This window comes from Podarcis raffonei, chromosome 5 (assembly GCF_027172205.1).
Source record: "Podarcis raffonei isolate rPodRaf1 chromosome 5, rPodRaf1.pri, whole genome shotgun sequence".
Lineage (NCBI taxonomy): Eukaryota > Metazoa > Chordata > Lepidosauria > Squamata > Lacertidae > Podarcis > Podarcis raffonei.
Genome location: NC_070606.1, coordinates 68,009,984 through 68,025,428, shown reverse-complemented (window position 1 = coordinate 68,025,428; position 15,445 = coordinate 68,009,984). Strand labels below are relative to the sequence as shown.

Here is a 15,445-nt window from a genome sequence, read left to right as displayed (position 1 = left end):
GCTGGTTTGTGGCATATATAATTGCTCTTGGTGCAGTAAATATTTACTTAGTCATAGAACAGACCTTGCTAGCATTCTGACCCCCCCCCCCTCTCTAACCTTTATTCAGTGTGTTAACATCCTTGACTTTCAGCTAAAGTATGGCATTCTTGGTCCTTTTGTGGAATATGTTCAGATGACAGCTAGCTTCCCCCACCCCAACTAAATCGTCCCAATTCCCCCCCCCCCCATTGTAGAGTGTCATGGGATTACCAATTATTCTGTAGCTTAGTCACTCTCCCCTGGTTGTGGGAATGTGGCACACTGAACTCTCATCACCACCCCAGGATTTTGTGATCTGGCTGAACTACACCAGTGAAATTGTGTATTTAAAAAATGTATTGCATTTAGCCATCTGAAGCTCTCTGTGTTTTCAGCACATAACAAACACCACTTAACCAATTAGGAATAATTTTATTCTTTCAGTGTATAACCAGGAGGTAGGTATGCATAGGTGGACAGAAGTTGGGGCTGTAATTTTATCAGTGAAATATGTGTTGATGTTCATTGTTCATTTTGATATCTGTTGCATGTTTTGGTGCTCAAGCACATACTAATGAGTAGCTTGGTTTTGGCTTTTGAAACAATTACAGCTTTTATGTTTTTCCTTGCTCAGGCTACTGAAGAAGTTTCCAAAAATTTAGTTGCCATGAAAGAAATCTTGTATGGCACAAATGAAAAGGAGCCTCAGACAGAAGCTGTTGCTCAGCTTGCTCAGGAGCTATACAACAGTGGTCTTCTTAGCACCCTAGTAGCTGACCTACAACTCATTGATTTTGAGGTAAGAAAATGTTACACAGACTCATTGCAGCTTCAGTTTCAAATTCATGTTGCTTTAGAAAACCATGTTCCCCAAAGAGAGCTTCCTAATCTGTATTTTGGAAAGTGATGGAGAATATATGCTCACACATAAAATTTCTGGATTTATTAATTATTAAGGAACTTTTAGAACTTAGACAGTTGTTTGACTGTAACATCAAAAGAACTATATTGTCATAGCACATTTTATACCCAACCTATTACTGCAGTTTGACTCCTAGTCCTGGAAAGGTAAAGCACACAGGATCCCTCATGTTCAAAGGGAAGTAAAACCGCTCAAGGCATCCTGGGTCATGATCTCCTCAACCACAGTTTTGTGGATCCACTCCTACTAATTTTTGCTGCTGCCCTAGATCAGGGATGGGAAAATATGCTATGTGATTGGTAGGATTCAGAAGAACATCAGAAGAGCCTTACTTATCTAGTTCAGGATACTGTTTTCACAGTGTCCAACCAGATGTCTATGCAAAGCCTGAAATTCATGATTCTAAATGAGACAAATTTTGTAGAGGGAGGGGGACACCCAGCTCATCACATGCCTGCAGACTTTTGCGGAGAGGTAATATTGAGCCTGGTGATCTGGAGAGAGTGAAATTTCAGCAGTAATTTCTGTGAAAGGAGAAGCTGTGTGTGCATTGTAATGTTTCACTTGAGCAAAATGGCTCCTTTTTTAATGGCATTGCAACAGAAGCCCTGCAGGTGGTGTATCTGCATGTGTGCATTTGGAACCTTTGTGGCTGCAAAGGATTGCTAGATTTTGGTGAACTTGCTCAAGGCACGTTAGCTATGCTTATTGGTACTGAGGTGACAACTTTGTTGTCATTTTGATTATCTGAATAGTGCATGAATGTAAATTGGATAAAGGCTTCTGCTATTCCAAGAAGTAATATACAGAGAATTCCTTTTAATTCTCTGTGAAACAGAGCTGTTTGTCCTTTCAATGGATCCTGGTATGATGAATTTACTTTGGAATGTCAACTCTCTCTGGTCTCTTCTGCTTATTGTCTTACCTGACACTGTTATGAATGATATTTTCCCCTTGGAGGTGCATTCCAGAATAGATAAACCAGGAAGTCCACAAAGCCACTGTGATGTCTTATAAAACTAGATCCTTGTGATCTGTTAAGGAAAATTTTAAAGTCGAAATTACATTGTATAAAGTTCTAGAAAACACTCATATGCTAAAAAACCTTATTTCTCTTTAAACAAATGGCTTTCTTAAACTACATTCATTCTTTTAACCAGTTATTTTTGTACTGTCTCCTTTGAAGTTGCCTTTTCCATATATGCTTACTGAGAAACTCTGATCTAGCTTAGCAAGAGTTTTTGTTTGTTTGTTGTTTCATTTTAATTTTTGTAAGTCCCCCTTTAGTCCAGGTTCTGAGGAAAAGGTGGGATATAAATTGTTTTTATTAAATTTATATTCCAAAGGGCAGTTTACAATACAAAAATACAAAATAAAAACACAAAATTCAAAACATTATTATTATTATTATTATTATTATTATTATTATTATTTTATTATTATTATTATTATTATTATTTTAAGGCCATAGATTGTTTAATCAGCCCATGGCATGGTCAGAGAGGAATGATTTTGCCTGGCATGCCTACCTGGGGAAAGAGTGTGTTCAGAAACCGGGAGCTACTGCAGAAAAGGCACATTATTGTGTTCCTACTCCCCAGACATCTCATGGAGGAGGCAAACAGATAAGGACCTCAGATGATGATCACAGTGTCAGGGTCTGTTCATATGGGGAGATGCAGTCCTGAGCCGTTTAAGGCTTTATAGGTCAAAACCATCACTTAGAATTGGACCTTGAAACCAATTGGAGGCCAATGCTGTCAGGCCAGAATTGGCGTTACATGCTCAGACCATTTTGCTGCTGAATTCTGCACCCTCTGAAGTTTCTGAACTGTTTTCACAGGCAGCGCCACATATAGCGCATTGCAGTCATTTAATCTAGAGGTTAGCAGAGCATAGACAACAGAAGTTAGGCTATCCCTGTCCAGATAGGTGTGCAGCTGGGCCACCAGCCAAACTGTTGGAAAGCACTTTGCACCACCAAGGTGGTCTAAACCTCCTGTGATACAAATGGATCCAGAAGTACCCCTAAGCTGCATACTTGGTCCTTCAGAGGCAGTGTAACCGCATCAAGGGCAGACCACCTCCCATCCATCCACTAACAGTGCCTCAATCTTACCTGCAATGAGTTTCAGCTTGTTGGCTCTCACCCAGTCTACTAATAATAAACATAATTACTTTCCAGATGTATTGTTTGCTTATGGAAGGGATATTAGGTGTTCTAGGTTTGAGGTGTGCATTTACTCTTCTTCAATAGATGTCCAGTGGTTTGTGGGCAGACAGATCTTCAGGGTGTTGTGTGTGGACCACAAATTACCTTGCATATCTATTAAAACAAATGCCCCCAGGGAGTTACTTCAACTACTGGAGTAATTTTTTTTCTTGGTTTCTCCTGAAAACTGTTTGTTAAATGCCTTCTTCTGCTTGGGCCAGTACTAGTAGCTTTTAGTCTTCACCTCTGCCCACGAAGGACGTGTGTTTATCATCATAGTGACAAAGTTACATCATTGGAAGTGGTAAATAGTTCAAACAATGATGTAATTGTGTATTATTGTGAACCATCACCAAGTTCATTATGCGGCTAACAAGGAAATACTGTTACTAATGGCAAGTCCGGAAAGAATAATGAGACCCTAGGCAAAATTGGCTGAGCTGGTGAATGACGCTTGACTGTTGTGATACGTGGGGTTTGGGTGAGGCCGCTTCCAGAAACACTGTCCTACTCATTGCCGGAACAAAGAGCTCTGGTGCTGCTTTGGGCCAGCTTACAATGGAATTGGAATTTAGAAAATCATTTGTCTTTTAAATACTTAGCATTTATATTCAGCAGCTCAACATCCAACTATTCGTGCAGGTGGGTGGGTAGAAAACTTCAAGCACCACCACCCCCTTTGCAGCTTCCATTTGGTGTGGATAATGTTTACAGACAGCTACTGGTGGCATGGGTCTCTTTCCATGATAAAACAGCACTTCTTCCTTGGCTGGATGCCATTTCTTCAGTTTGAGCCCATGTGATTGTTCTCACCCATATTGTTTGAGACTCATGGCTGTTACCTCAGCTGCACGGGAGCTGCTCACAGTAAAATGGCTCCCATATACTCAGAGTAACATTGAAAGTGAAGGTAGCCAACACACTGCCTCCAGGTGTTGTTGAACTACTGCATGGGTAGGCAAACTAAGGTCCGGGGACCGGATCCAGCCCAATCACCTTCTCAATCCGGCCCACAGACTGTCCGGGAATTAGCGTGTTTTTACATGAGTAGAATGTGTGCTTTTATTTAAAATGCATCTCTGCGTTATTTGTGGGGCATAAGAATTCATTCATATTTCCCCCCAAAATATAGTCAAGCCCCCCACAAGGTCTGAGGGAAAATAGACTGGCCCCCTGCTGTAAAAGCTTCCATCATCCCTCACCATTGGCCATGTTGGCTGATGCTAATGGGAATTGTAGTTCAACAACATCTGGAAGACTGTATGTTTAAACCACCTTGAACTAGCAAAGAAACCCTGTCAACAACATGATCTTCCTAGATAAATGTTTTAAGGCATTGCTTGTGGCCTTTTTTCCTGCTGCTTGTAGTAATATCTACTAACTACAAGCAAATGAATAAACTCTTCTAAGGAAATTGATATAAAGAAAGGAGTAGTCTTGAATACAAGTGTAACTCATCTTGAGGTACATGAAACAAGATACTGTTCCATTTTCAAATGCCTAATAGTCAATTCAGAACATGAAGTTTACCTGCTAAGAGTGTGTCACAGATGAAGTCAAACTTCACATGGGATGGAAACTTCAGGTATGGTAGTTTGGTTTCATTCTTAAAGTACACAAATCATGACTGGATAAGGGGGATTCCTAGCAGCAACCAGTGATATGTATAACTGTGATAAATTTTATTCTAAATAAAACCATAACTCCTAAACTTGTGTCATTGGTTAAACTGTGCTCTGTGCTTTATATATTAAAATTGGCATCGCAATAGCAAATGTTTTGGGAATTCTTGGGCAATAATAAGTGCAAGACTTGGACAATTCAGTTTGCAGCTTTAAAGGCATGAAGTTATGGTCTCTTCATGTTATCCCTTTTTATATTCACCACTGATTCTCTATGCTGTATGGCTTGTGTTTTTTTGCAGGGCAAAAAGGATGTGGCTCAGATATTCAACAACATTCTGAGGAGACAAATTGGTACAAGAACCCCCACAGTCGAATACATCTGCACTCAGCAAAATATACTGTTCATGCTGTTAAAAGGGTGTGTATAGTATGTTGTATAAACAAACATAAACTGCTGTACTTTCAGCTTAAGACTAGGTCACCCCCCGCCCCCTTTCTCCTGCTCTCTTCAGTCAGGTACGCTATCGGTGATTGGAAGTCGAACTGAGCTGTGAAAAACAGATGGCTGAAGTTGCTTGCATGGTCATAGGTCTTTGCTAGAAAAATTCAACCAAAATTATGAAAGTGACTGCTGACTGTATGTGGAAGAGACCTTAAAGGGCAAGGGAGACACTTTTTGAAGCTCACGCGTTCATAAAGGATATGAATTCCATGTTTGGTTTCTCTTTGAATGAACTGAATCATTACTCTTCCAAGGGAGTAACTAATACTTAAAACACATTGGACAGCAAATCACCTCCTGTGTTCCTTTGAGATCATCTCCCCTTTTGTTCTTGCATTTGGTGCCTTCCCTTCTTTCCTCAGTTGTATTTGACCTGGTTCACACTTAATGCTAAGCCATACCATGGTTTATCGCAAATGTGTAGGCTACTGAAAAGGAGATTGCAGCCATTTTTCTACTCTTCTGGTCCCCACTGCTGTGACTTAAGGCATGGTTTGGCTTAGCATAGAGGTGGCTAACCTTTTAAAAGGACATACTTTGGCATCACAACAAGGAACCTACAGGAGTTTTCAGTCATTATATTTTTAAATAGTAGCAAGACCACAGGAGGAATGATGCAGTCACAATCTCCCTATCATGCCTTCATACTAAGCCATAGTTTGCCTTAGTGCTATGCGATAACTGAGCCTTTTTGCTTAGAAACGTTCACCTTAAAGTTTCCCTATAGGATCCCAGTTTGGCAGCGGTTTTGCACATAGAATTATCTGACTCTGCGAACTGGGCCAAGACATTTGACCCTGTTCCTATTGTTCACAGAGCAGAACTTCAACCTGAAGTCATGCTCCACAATTCACCCTGTGGCTTGTGATACACAATCCATATCCTTGTAGTTATGATACACCGTTGGCTCAGGCTTGCCCAGACAAAGGCTAATTCATTATGTGCACTCCCTGCCATATTGCTGTTTCCGCTTCTTATATTAATTGCATTGTTTCATTGAAGCATCATGCTTGGTTTTTTTAACATTCTAACAATGAAACAAATGTGACACTTTACACCAAATTAATGGATAACGTAAGTGTTGGTGCTGTTTGACACAGAGGGGTATTTGAGATTGTTTTCTTCCGTACTTAAGGAAATGACATCTCTTCCTTTTTTAAAAAAAGAAACAAACCCTATGAAAACGGTTAATTGAGACAACAGACCCCAGTTATTTTTCTTTGCTATTTTTTCTCCTGATGATGATGATCTCAGTTGCATTTGGCCAAATGTTTAGGGTAGCTTCTGTTTTCCTTTCTTACACCAGCTAGTTCTTGGGGGGGGGGGAGCAGTATAGCATATTTTTGAGGTGCTTAGTTTTGCATGCATAAATAGCTTGATGTTCTCAGAACGAGATGCTGTGTTCCTTAACTAGGAAGATAGATAGTCTTAAAATATTAGGGAGGCCACATTTATCCTACATTTCCAGACCAATCCACTCTGTACATCACCGAATGCAGCAGGAAATCCCAAACAAGCAATGTGTTCTGAACACATTAAACTATACTTACTTGTTCAAATTTTGCCCATCCAAGTGTAGGTAACAGTGCATTAATCGCCACTAAATGTTAAGATCACTTTAATAGCTAAGGTGCAGTCTATGTAAGTTTAAGTTCAAACTATTGAGAGCTTTTTCAGTCAAACCAACACAAATATGGCAAGAAGCCTTTGCAGATACTGGAGTACCAGTGTAAATGCTCCTGACATTCCATCTCCATGAGGAAGCTTTGAAACCCCTTTCTACTTTATTTGGCGCTTCCAAACAATTAAATTCAGCTTTGCGTTCAGTGCATTTTAAAGGTGTGAATGAGGGTCATTAAGTCTGAAAGACTAAAGGGACACAGCTTTCTAATAATATGAAGTTTGTAATAAGTATTCCTGACCTCTGTTGCAACCTAAGCCTTTGTAGATTAGCAGCATTTGAGGTTATGAACCTGACTGTCATAGAGAGGGGAAAGTAGTTGTTCTAGAGCCAAATTATCTGAAGAATCAGTCTTCTCTCATACCAATGGGCATATATGTTATGATTGTCTGCAGAGGCCTTTCTCCAAATGCCTCTAGCATCAGAAGGTAAACAAGGAGTGACAGAGGCCTTCTCTGGAATGCAGACTTATCCTTTTGAACTACCTCCCAGACTAGATTCACACAGCATCCTTTCTTGGCTATTTCATAATTTGTTGTTGCTGCTGCCACCACCGCAAGTATCTTTAAAAAATATTTGCCAATATAATCTACAAACAGAGATGGTGAGGAGGTTCAAGATTTGTATTAGTGAATGTTGCTGCATCAATCCCTTCAAAGGTATTAGAGTGTAAGCCATTGAAAGAGCAAAATTCTAATCTAGAATCTAGAATTTGCTGTTTCTATAGGCCAAGATCTAACTCGCATCACTATGTGCAAGTGGAAAGCCAATCTGTGCATGCAAAAGGAGGAAGGAGATTGGCAGAGTTCAGTTGCTGCTGTATCTCTTCACATTGCTCCAGGGGATCGCCACACCTTTTGGATGTATCCTGGCAACCATATATTAAATGGCAATTCAGCTATTTGTGGTAGATCTTCCTGAGGGCCAGGCAATTTGAAAAAAATTGAACTGGTGCACAATATTGAATATAAAATTAATAGGACATTGATCAGTGTAGTTGTAGATAGGTGAACTGTGAAAGTGTTTTGAAAGTGCAGATGTCTATTCCTAGATTACTTATCAAGATCAGAGAGTATCAGTGCCACCCTAGTGAGAGTGTTGCCATTGAAGAGTGGCACAGAAAATGTTAAAATAGTTTCACTGAAATTGTAGAATTTATTTTACTAATAAATATTATATACAGTAGTTGCTGAAACTTTAAGGAGGTAAAAAGTTTCCTGTGATCATATTTCTCTTTCTGAGTTAATTACGTTGATGTCTCATTTTGCAGTTACGAATCCCCAGAAATTGCTCTGAATTGTGGAATCATGTTAAGAGAGTGCATCAGACATGAACCACTGGCAAAAATAATATTGTGGTCAGAGCAGTTTTACGACTTCTTCAGATATGTGGAAATGTCAACATTTGACATCGCTTCAGATGCTTTTGCAACTTTCAAGGTAACACATTCTGAATTTTGACAGCTACTTCATATCTAGCTATCTTAGCTATCTATCTCACACCTTCCCCATAAAATTTCAGAAAAACATACAACAGATAACAAGTATATAAAATCTCGTTACAACAATCTAATATCAGCAGCTAGCAGCCATAGAACAGCATTAACGAAAACACAACAATTTCAGCAGTAAAAATACCCTTTAAATTTTTTTAACTGCTGCAGGAACAGACGAGCCTTGCATAACTTCCTGAAGGCAAATATAAACTGTTGCATACTTCACATTAATTGTGTGACTTCAAAATATCTGCAGAGGTGGTTGGTTGTATCCACCTGCTACTTAGAGTAGACCCATCAAAATTAATGGACCTTAGTCATGTCAAACCTAGCTGGCTATGTAGCATACAGACAAAATTCCTTCCATGGTGTGATCTATACTTGGCTGTAGTAACACATATACAGTCATACCTTGGGTTGCGAACATGATCCATGCAGGAGGCATGTTTGCAACCCGCAGCGTCGCATCTGTGCATGCGCGTGACGCGAATCGATGCATGTGTGTGATGTCATTTTGTGTTTCTGCGCATGCACCGAAACCCGAAAGTAACCTGTTCCAGTACTTCCACGTTTGGCGCGTTCCGCAACCCAAAAACACGCAACCCACAGCGTTCATAACCCGAGGTATGACTAAATAATTGAGGAAGATTACATAGTATGGTTATGATAAAGTAGTTAGCACCAAGCAGAACGGAAAAGGTGAATATTTTCAAGACTACAGGATTTTTAAGGAAAGCATTTTCCCAGAGCCAAAAACACTACTTCTGACCTGAAACAAAATGGCAGAACATTGGGTACTGCCCAAAAGCAAGCCAAAGTGAATTAATTGTTCCACATTGAATCAAAGTGTGAGGGCCTCTGTCATTGAAAGATAGAGAATTGTAATCAGTGTTGTTGTTTAGTCGTGTCCGACTCTTCGTGACCCCATGGACCAGAGCACGCCAGGCACTCCTGTCTTCGTAATCAATGTTAGTCCTACTCAAAATAGATCCATTTAAATTGACATGGCTAAGTTCCATCTTGGCTGCCATTTAGAAGAGGAATTGCCACAAAAGAGTGAAATATTGTCATTTCTAAAAGTGTGGCTTAAGAAAACCAGAGAAGCATATGAAAAAGGCTGCATATAACAACCGGGGGAAAGGGGAATACAGTGAAGAACTGTTGCACCCTGAACTATAGGGTAGGAATGGAAATGCCATTTAAATAACCATGTAATCTCTTGTTTTCAGGACTTACTAACAAGGCACAAGTTGCTCAGTGCAGAGTTCTTGGAACAGCATTATGATAGGGTATGTACTTTTATTTCATTTTTATTTTTAATTATGTTGTTATTTAATAATGCTAATTATATCCTAATAGAAGTTTCAAGCTGTCCCTTCACAATGTTGCCCAACTGCTATCTGTTCAGTTTTTATTATTCTTATTTCCATATCAATGCAAGTTCAATGTTTGACAGCAAACTCTTGCAACTGCACAGTTCTAAAAACGCTGGGAATGAAATTGTATATTAAGAAACCTGCTTCCTTGGTGTGCCAGAATAATCACAAGGGCATGTGTGACAACCGTGCTCCATCTGCTGGTCACATCTGATAATGAAAATGTATATCTGCTTGTGTTCCTTGTCATGTTGTTGCCTAAAGAATTGCCTGAAAATTTCCTTCAGCCTTTCCACTTGATCATACAGAAATTGGAGCAAAATACTTGAAATGTTTAAATCTTTACATTATTTCTGTGTTTTATATTTGTGCTTCCAGTTCGTTGAAATCATTTGGAATCAGAGTGCTTGTGATAGTTAGATTTTTCTTTCTTTCTCCATTCAGTTCTTCAGTGAATACGAGAAGTTACTCCATTCAGAAAACTACGTGACAAAACGACAGTCGCTTAAGGTAGAGAGACCTTACTGACTTTAATTATTTTGACATTAGAAAATATTATGAAGAACTTAATTTCAGCAGGTAGGACCAAGCTAGCTATTCATTTTGTGTTGTCTCCTGATCAGTTAAGAAAGTTTTGAAGCATGAGGTTTTATACTTTAGGAAACCAATATTCTAACATTTAATGGTTAGTACAGGTTCTATAACTGCAAGACTCAAACATTTTGCAAATGTTGAGTAAAAACTTGGAAAGTTTTTGTTTCCTAAGGTGCCTCATCAGTATATCAGTATATTAAAATACACATGGACACATACACAACCTTTTCCCCCAAACCTTGATTCATATCAACAGTTTCACTATAAAAACAAACAGCATGATCTAACATTCTGCACTCATGAAGTTCAAAGTGCAGAAATTTCTATGTACACTGGATGACCTCAAGTCTTTATGCCCCCCCTAGAGCTCATGCTTTGCCATAATAACTAATGCTGAACTTGACTAGCCCATTGAGGTCCTCAAAATCTTACAGATGGCCGTAGTGTGTTTTCTCCTTGTGCTGTAAGTCAGAAGACTTGTCAGGATTTTGTTGGCCACACTCCCCATACTGTATCCTTTAAACTCTGGTTTAATTTGGCACAAGATTGCTTGCACATATTCTCCTGTGTTACCTGCAACATACAACAAATAACAATGGATTGCATCCAATTTTTCCTGAAGTCGTCCAAATTATGCAGACTCAGTAATGCTAGTTTAGGTAGCACTAGAATAGAGTTGTAATAGAATATAATACCAGAAATTCTGGCTCTTGAAAAAAATCATTGTGGCTAAAGAACAAAAAAAGGTTGATTGAGTTTTATAGCCCTAATGGAAAACTTCACCACTTCCCTCCCCTCCCCCCTCTTGTTTTTTAGCTGCTTGGTGAACTACTGTTGGATAGGCACAACTTCACAATTATGACAAAATACATCAGTAAACCTGAAAATCTCAAACTTATGATGAACCTTCTAAGAGACAAGAGTCGCAACATTCAGTTTGAAGCCTTTCATGTCTTTAAGGTAGAAACAGCTTTTAAATGTTGTTGATAATGGTATTCAACACTTCCTGTAAACAGAAGGTATCTAATCTTACATTGATCTAATACTACACCAGAGTGGCTTGACATAACTGAATGAGAAATATTGGATAAGTATTGGAAAGGGTGGGTGGGGTATATTGTACAAAGCAAATTCTGTTTCAAAGTCAAATTTATTTTTTAATTGAATCCATCTCTGAGACTGGCTTATCATTTTTCCTAAAACATTCAAATAAATATATCACATGCAGCTATTTTGAAACAAACAGATCCCCTACATTTTTCTGAAAAGAAGCCCCTTAATATTGCATGTAATATTTGTTTTTAATATCCCGTAACACAAAAGTTTCTGCATGAATTATTTCATTAATTGCACTAATGAGTATTTTTCAACACAACCCTTTGTAATCAGTTTTGCTTGGTGCTACTTGGATTGTGAATATGCATATTCAAATGCACTAAATCATTTTGAAAATAGTATCTAGGAACATTTGTTCCATTAATAGGTTAAACTAATGAATTCCAGGAGGGAATAATCCATTCTGTTGTTTTAAGTGATGCTTGGTCCTTGTCACTAAGAAGACAGATGCTAATAATTGCACAAACATTGCCTATGGGCTTTTAGCACCTTTTAGACTTGGCTCATACTTTACATAAATGTAAATATTCCTCGGAGAGTTAATATTTTCTGATATATTAACTGAACTTTTCCTATACTGACCATCTTCTTTCATTGCAGGTGTTCGTAGCCAACCCTAACAAGACGCAGCCTATATTAGATATCCTCCTAAAGAACCAGACCAAACTTATTGAGTTCCTCAGCAAGTTTCAGAACGACAGGACCGAGGATGAACAATTTAATGATGAGAAGACCTATTTAGTTAAACAGATCAGGGATTTGAAAAGACCAGCACAGCAAGAAGCTTAATCTCCTATAAACCCCTAAAATATTAAATCCAAATTCAGCATTTGCTGTTAGATATTCAGCATCAGGCACTCTTATCAATTCATGAGGAACATTACTGCTAATCTGCTGTTCAGTGAACAGTGTTTGTTTTTCTCTCTTTTTTTTTAGTCCAAGTTGACAAACCTAGCTGCTGCTTTCTTGCACAATGTGGACTTTCTTGGTATTTGTGTCTGAATTCAAGCACACTGCTTGTTTTTAGAAGTTTGGGGGGCGGGGGGAGATTGTTGGTTCATGAAAGCATACATATAGAAGATAGTTTGGGATAGGAAAAGAAGGTATTAGAGTAGTTTAAGTGACGGGGTGCATGCTTGCAAATCTGATTCAATCCGTACGTTTGCACTTAACCTTGTATGAGATGCGAGCACAATGTTATCTGTGCATACTTGGCACCATAGTATAAGATTGTATGCCTTGATTTTAAAAAAAATGTGCAGTGCTTTATGTGTAATCAAAGGGGAAATGTGAGCTTACTGGGATGAACAGTTGTCTTGCAAATAAAACTGATACTGAAACATAGCAACTTCTAAAGAGTGAAATCTCAGAGTTCATAAGGAAAATGTATATATGCCTTTCACTGCTTTGTAGGTTTTTTGTTTTCTTTGGAGAGAGAGAGTGTGTGTGATTTTGTTGAAAATTGAGTTGTAGACTTGGAAATACATTCTAAGGGTTTTTGTTAATTTTACTTTGAAGGTATTTCAGACAGTAGAGCTTAGCAGTGACACTTTGCATTTCATTTCAACAATGCTTGTTGGTTTCTTTTGTATATAACTCCTAGGCTGCTCATTTCTTTAAAAAGGATTTAATTTGTACAGCAGAGGAATGTTAATGTATTAGTCTGTATCTTTTACCTGATACTGAGTTTTGCAAAATGAAAGCTCATCTGTAATGAATACTTAGGATCACATGGAAATGCTCATTTCACATTTCTTAAATACAGCAGCATTAAAAAGAAGAAAATCCGATTTTTCTGTATTCACTGGTTTAATGGGGTGCCATCAGTTAGGGTAGACTAAAATATAGTTCTGGAACCCACTAACCTATATCCTTCAATGTTGGCCTTATTCATCTATATTAGTGCTGTGTTCAGCCAATTGCAAAATTATAAAGATTATGCTAAATTAATATCAATTTGTTTTTCCTTGTGGGTACATAGAGAATCTCTATTCCTTTCATATCGTTAACATTCGGTATGGTAGTTGTGATGGTAAATAACTTAATAATTCCCCTTTACTTCAAAAACCATAATTTCATAACTGTCCTAGTGTCAATATCTTGTTTGTTAATGCTGCAAACTATCAGTATTTATTTTTTAAGAAAGACTGATGTTGCACCACTTTTTGTTACTGTGATCATAACAAAAAAAAAATCTGCTAAATATATCTCAACTATGTTATCAAAATACTATCGATTCATCTTAATAGTAGTACTGAGATCACAACCAGCCAGCCAACTTTATGGATTAGGAGTATGGAAGTTCAAATTCTGCATGATTGAACCTGAATGAGAATGCTCTAAAATTATTTATTGCTTTCTAGCTTCTTTCTGGTTAAATTATTTCACAAATGATTAAACTAATCTCCTGATTGACACCTTAGCTAATTTTTACAGCTTTCATGAAGGAAGTAGGAAAGTAAATCCAGCAAATAGGATTCTAGTAATATTGGCCATCTCAGCATTGTCATGCTTCCTTTAGTGGTCATAACCTGTCCTTTGCAAAGTGATTCATAATGTCTACTGAAAGAAGAAAAAGTAATCATTAAGCCTTTATTAAATCATTTATATAGACAGGCAAAACTGGCCACGAGATGATATTATAGTTCAGTACTCTGTCCTTTTTTATATTTTGGTTAATCGTAGTTAAGAAAAGGAAAATATTACTTGGCAAGTTATTCTCCATTATGCATAAGGCTTCCACTTTAGGGGGGAAATGTAGAAATGCTAAAAAGTTATGTATGTGTATATATAAAGAAGTTCAAAGATGGATTTGGATATTGGTTTTGCTTCTCTACTATTTGGCATGGGAGAAAGTGGCTCTGACTTTTTTCAAACATTAATCCTTGGAGTGTTGGCATTCAAAAAAAGTTGTATTTAAGACCATTTGATGTGCTATTCATATTAAAAAAAACTATTGTACTGGAAGTGGTTTCTTATCTGTGTGAAGGCTTAAAGATATTACTAAAAGTTATTTAATGTGAGAAGTGTTTTTAAACAAAAAAGATGTATACAATTGTAATTCTACTTCCACAAAAGCATTTCATTTCTTCAGATGAATGCATTTCTTAGAAGATCTGGCTGGCCCCATAATTTAAATAGAAATAAAATTTTGAAGAAACACAATTGTGTGTTTTATAATATTTATAGAGGGGGGAAGAACCCACCTGAATCAGATTATTTCTTTTAAGAGGTATATATTCTGCACTTCTTGTGAATGCAGTTGAAACCTTAATGCAATATATATACAGTATATATAAATAGCCATCTACACTTGCAACAACATATAATACTTCTCCAACCTTTGCATGTTAGGTTTATTTCTATCTTACGCATAATTTAAATTTTGCTAATAGAAACTCTGTTTTTCCCACATATAGGTAACATCTCCTGGACTGATCTAAATCACAAACTTAACTACCCTGTCTTTCTTCAAAGTTCCATGGAAATTTATCATTTGGTGAACATGTATATTTGGGTGAAGATGCTGAGAATTCAGTTAAGACACTCAACTGCAGCTCCACGAGAGAGGGAATGACCTAAGCCCATTTTAATATGGATTTGTTCCCCAATTCCCACAAGCCACTTGGAGAGGTGAATGAGTATGCCCACCTGTCAATCACCATGACATCTGATGCAATCATACCATGCAGGCAAAGGAAGAGCCCAGAGTATTATGAATAAGATACTATATTGCATCCTAGGTTGCCTTAGCTATTTCCAATCTAAGGGAGCTTCACACACCTAACTTTGGGGGTGTCCCCCTCCCCCATTAATCAGAGGTTAATTTACAACCTTAAAGAGCAGTTTTTTCCAGTCTCTTTATGTATATCATATTAAAACTAGCTATGGTCTTCCTCTT

At 37.9% G+C, this 15,445-nt stretch overlaps 1 protein-coding gene across 3 annotated transcripts in view; it reads left to right on the top strand.

The window, feature by feature from the left end:
- The window catches only part of CAB39 (calcium binding protein 39), a 46,932-nt gene extending 32,421 nt beyond the window's left edge, over positions 1-14,511 (top strand). For all 3 annotated transcript variants that reach the window (XM_053389963.1, XM_053389965.1, XM_053389964.1), the window contains exons 3-9: positions 656-820; positions 5,080-5,198; positions 8,234-8,402; positions 9,688-9,747; positions 10,279-10,344; positions 11,245-11,388; positions 12,145-14,511. In XM_053389963.1, coding sequence (XP_053245938.1) covers positions 656-820; positions 5,080-5,198; positions 8,234-8,402; positions 9,688-9,747; positions 10,279-10,344; positions 11,245-11,388; positions 12,145-12,333 — 912 coding nt within the window. In that variant the 3' untranslated portion in view covers positions 12,334-14,511. The remainder of the gene's footprint in view (positions 1-655; positions 821-5,079; positions 5,199-8,233; positions 8,403-9,687; positions 9,748-10,278; positions 10,345-11,244; positions 11,389-12,144) is intronic.
- Positions 14,512-15,445: the final 934 nt, after the last annotated feature.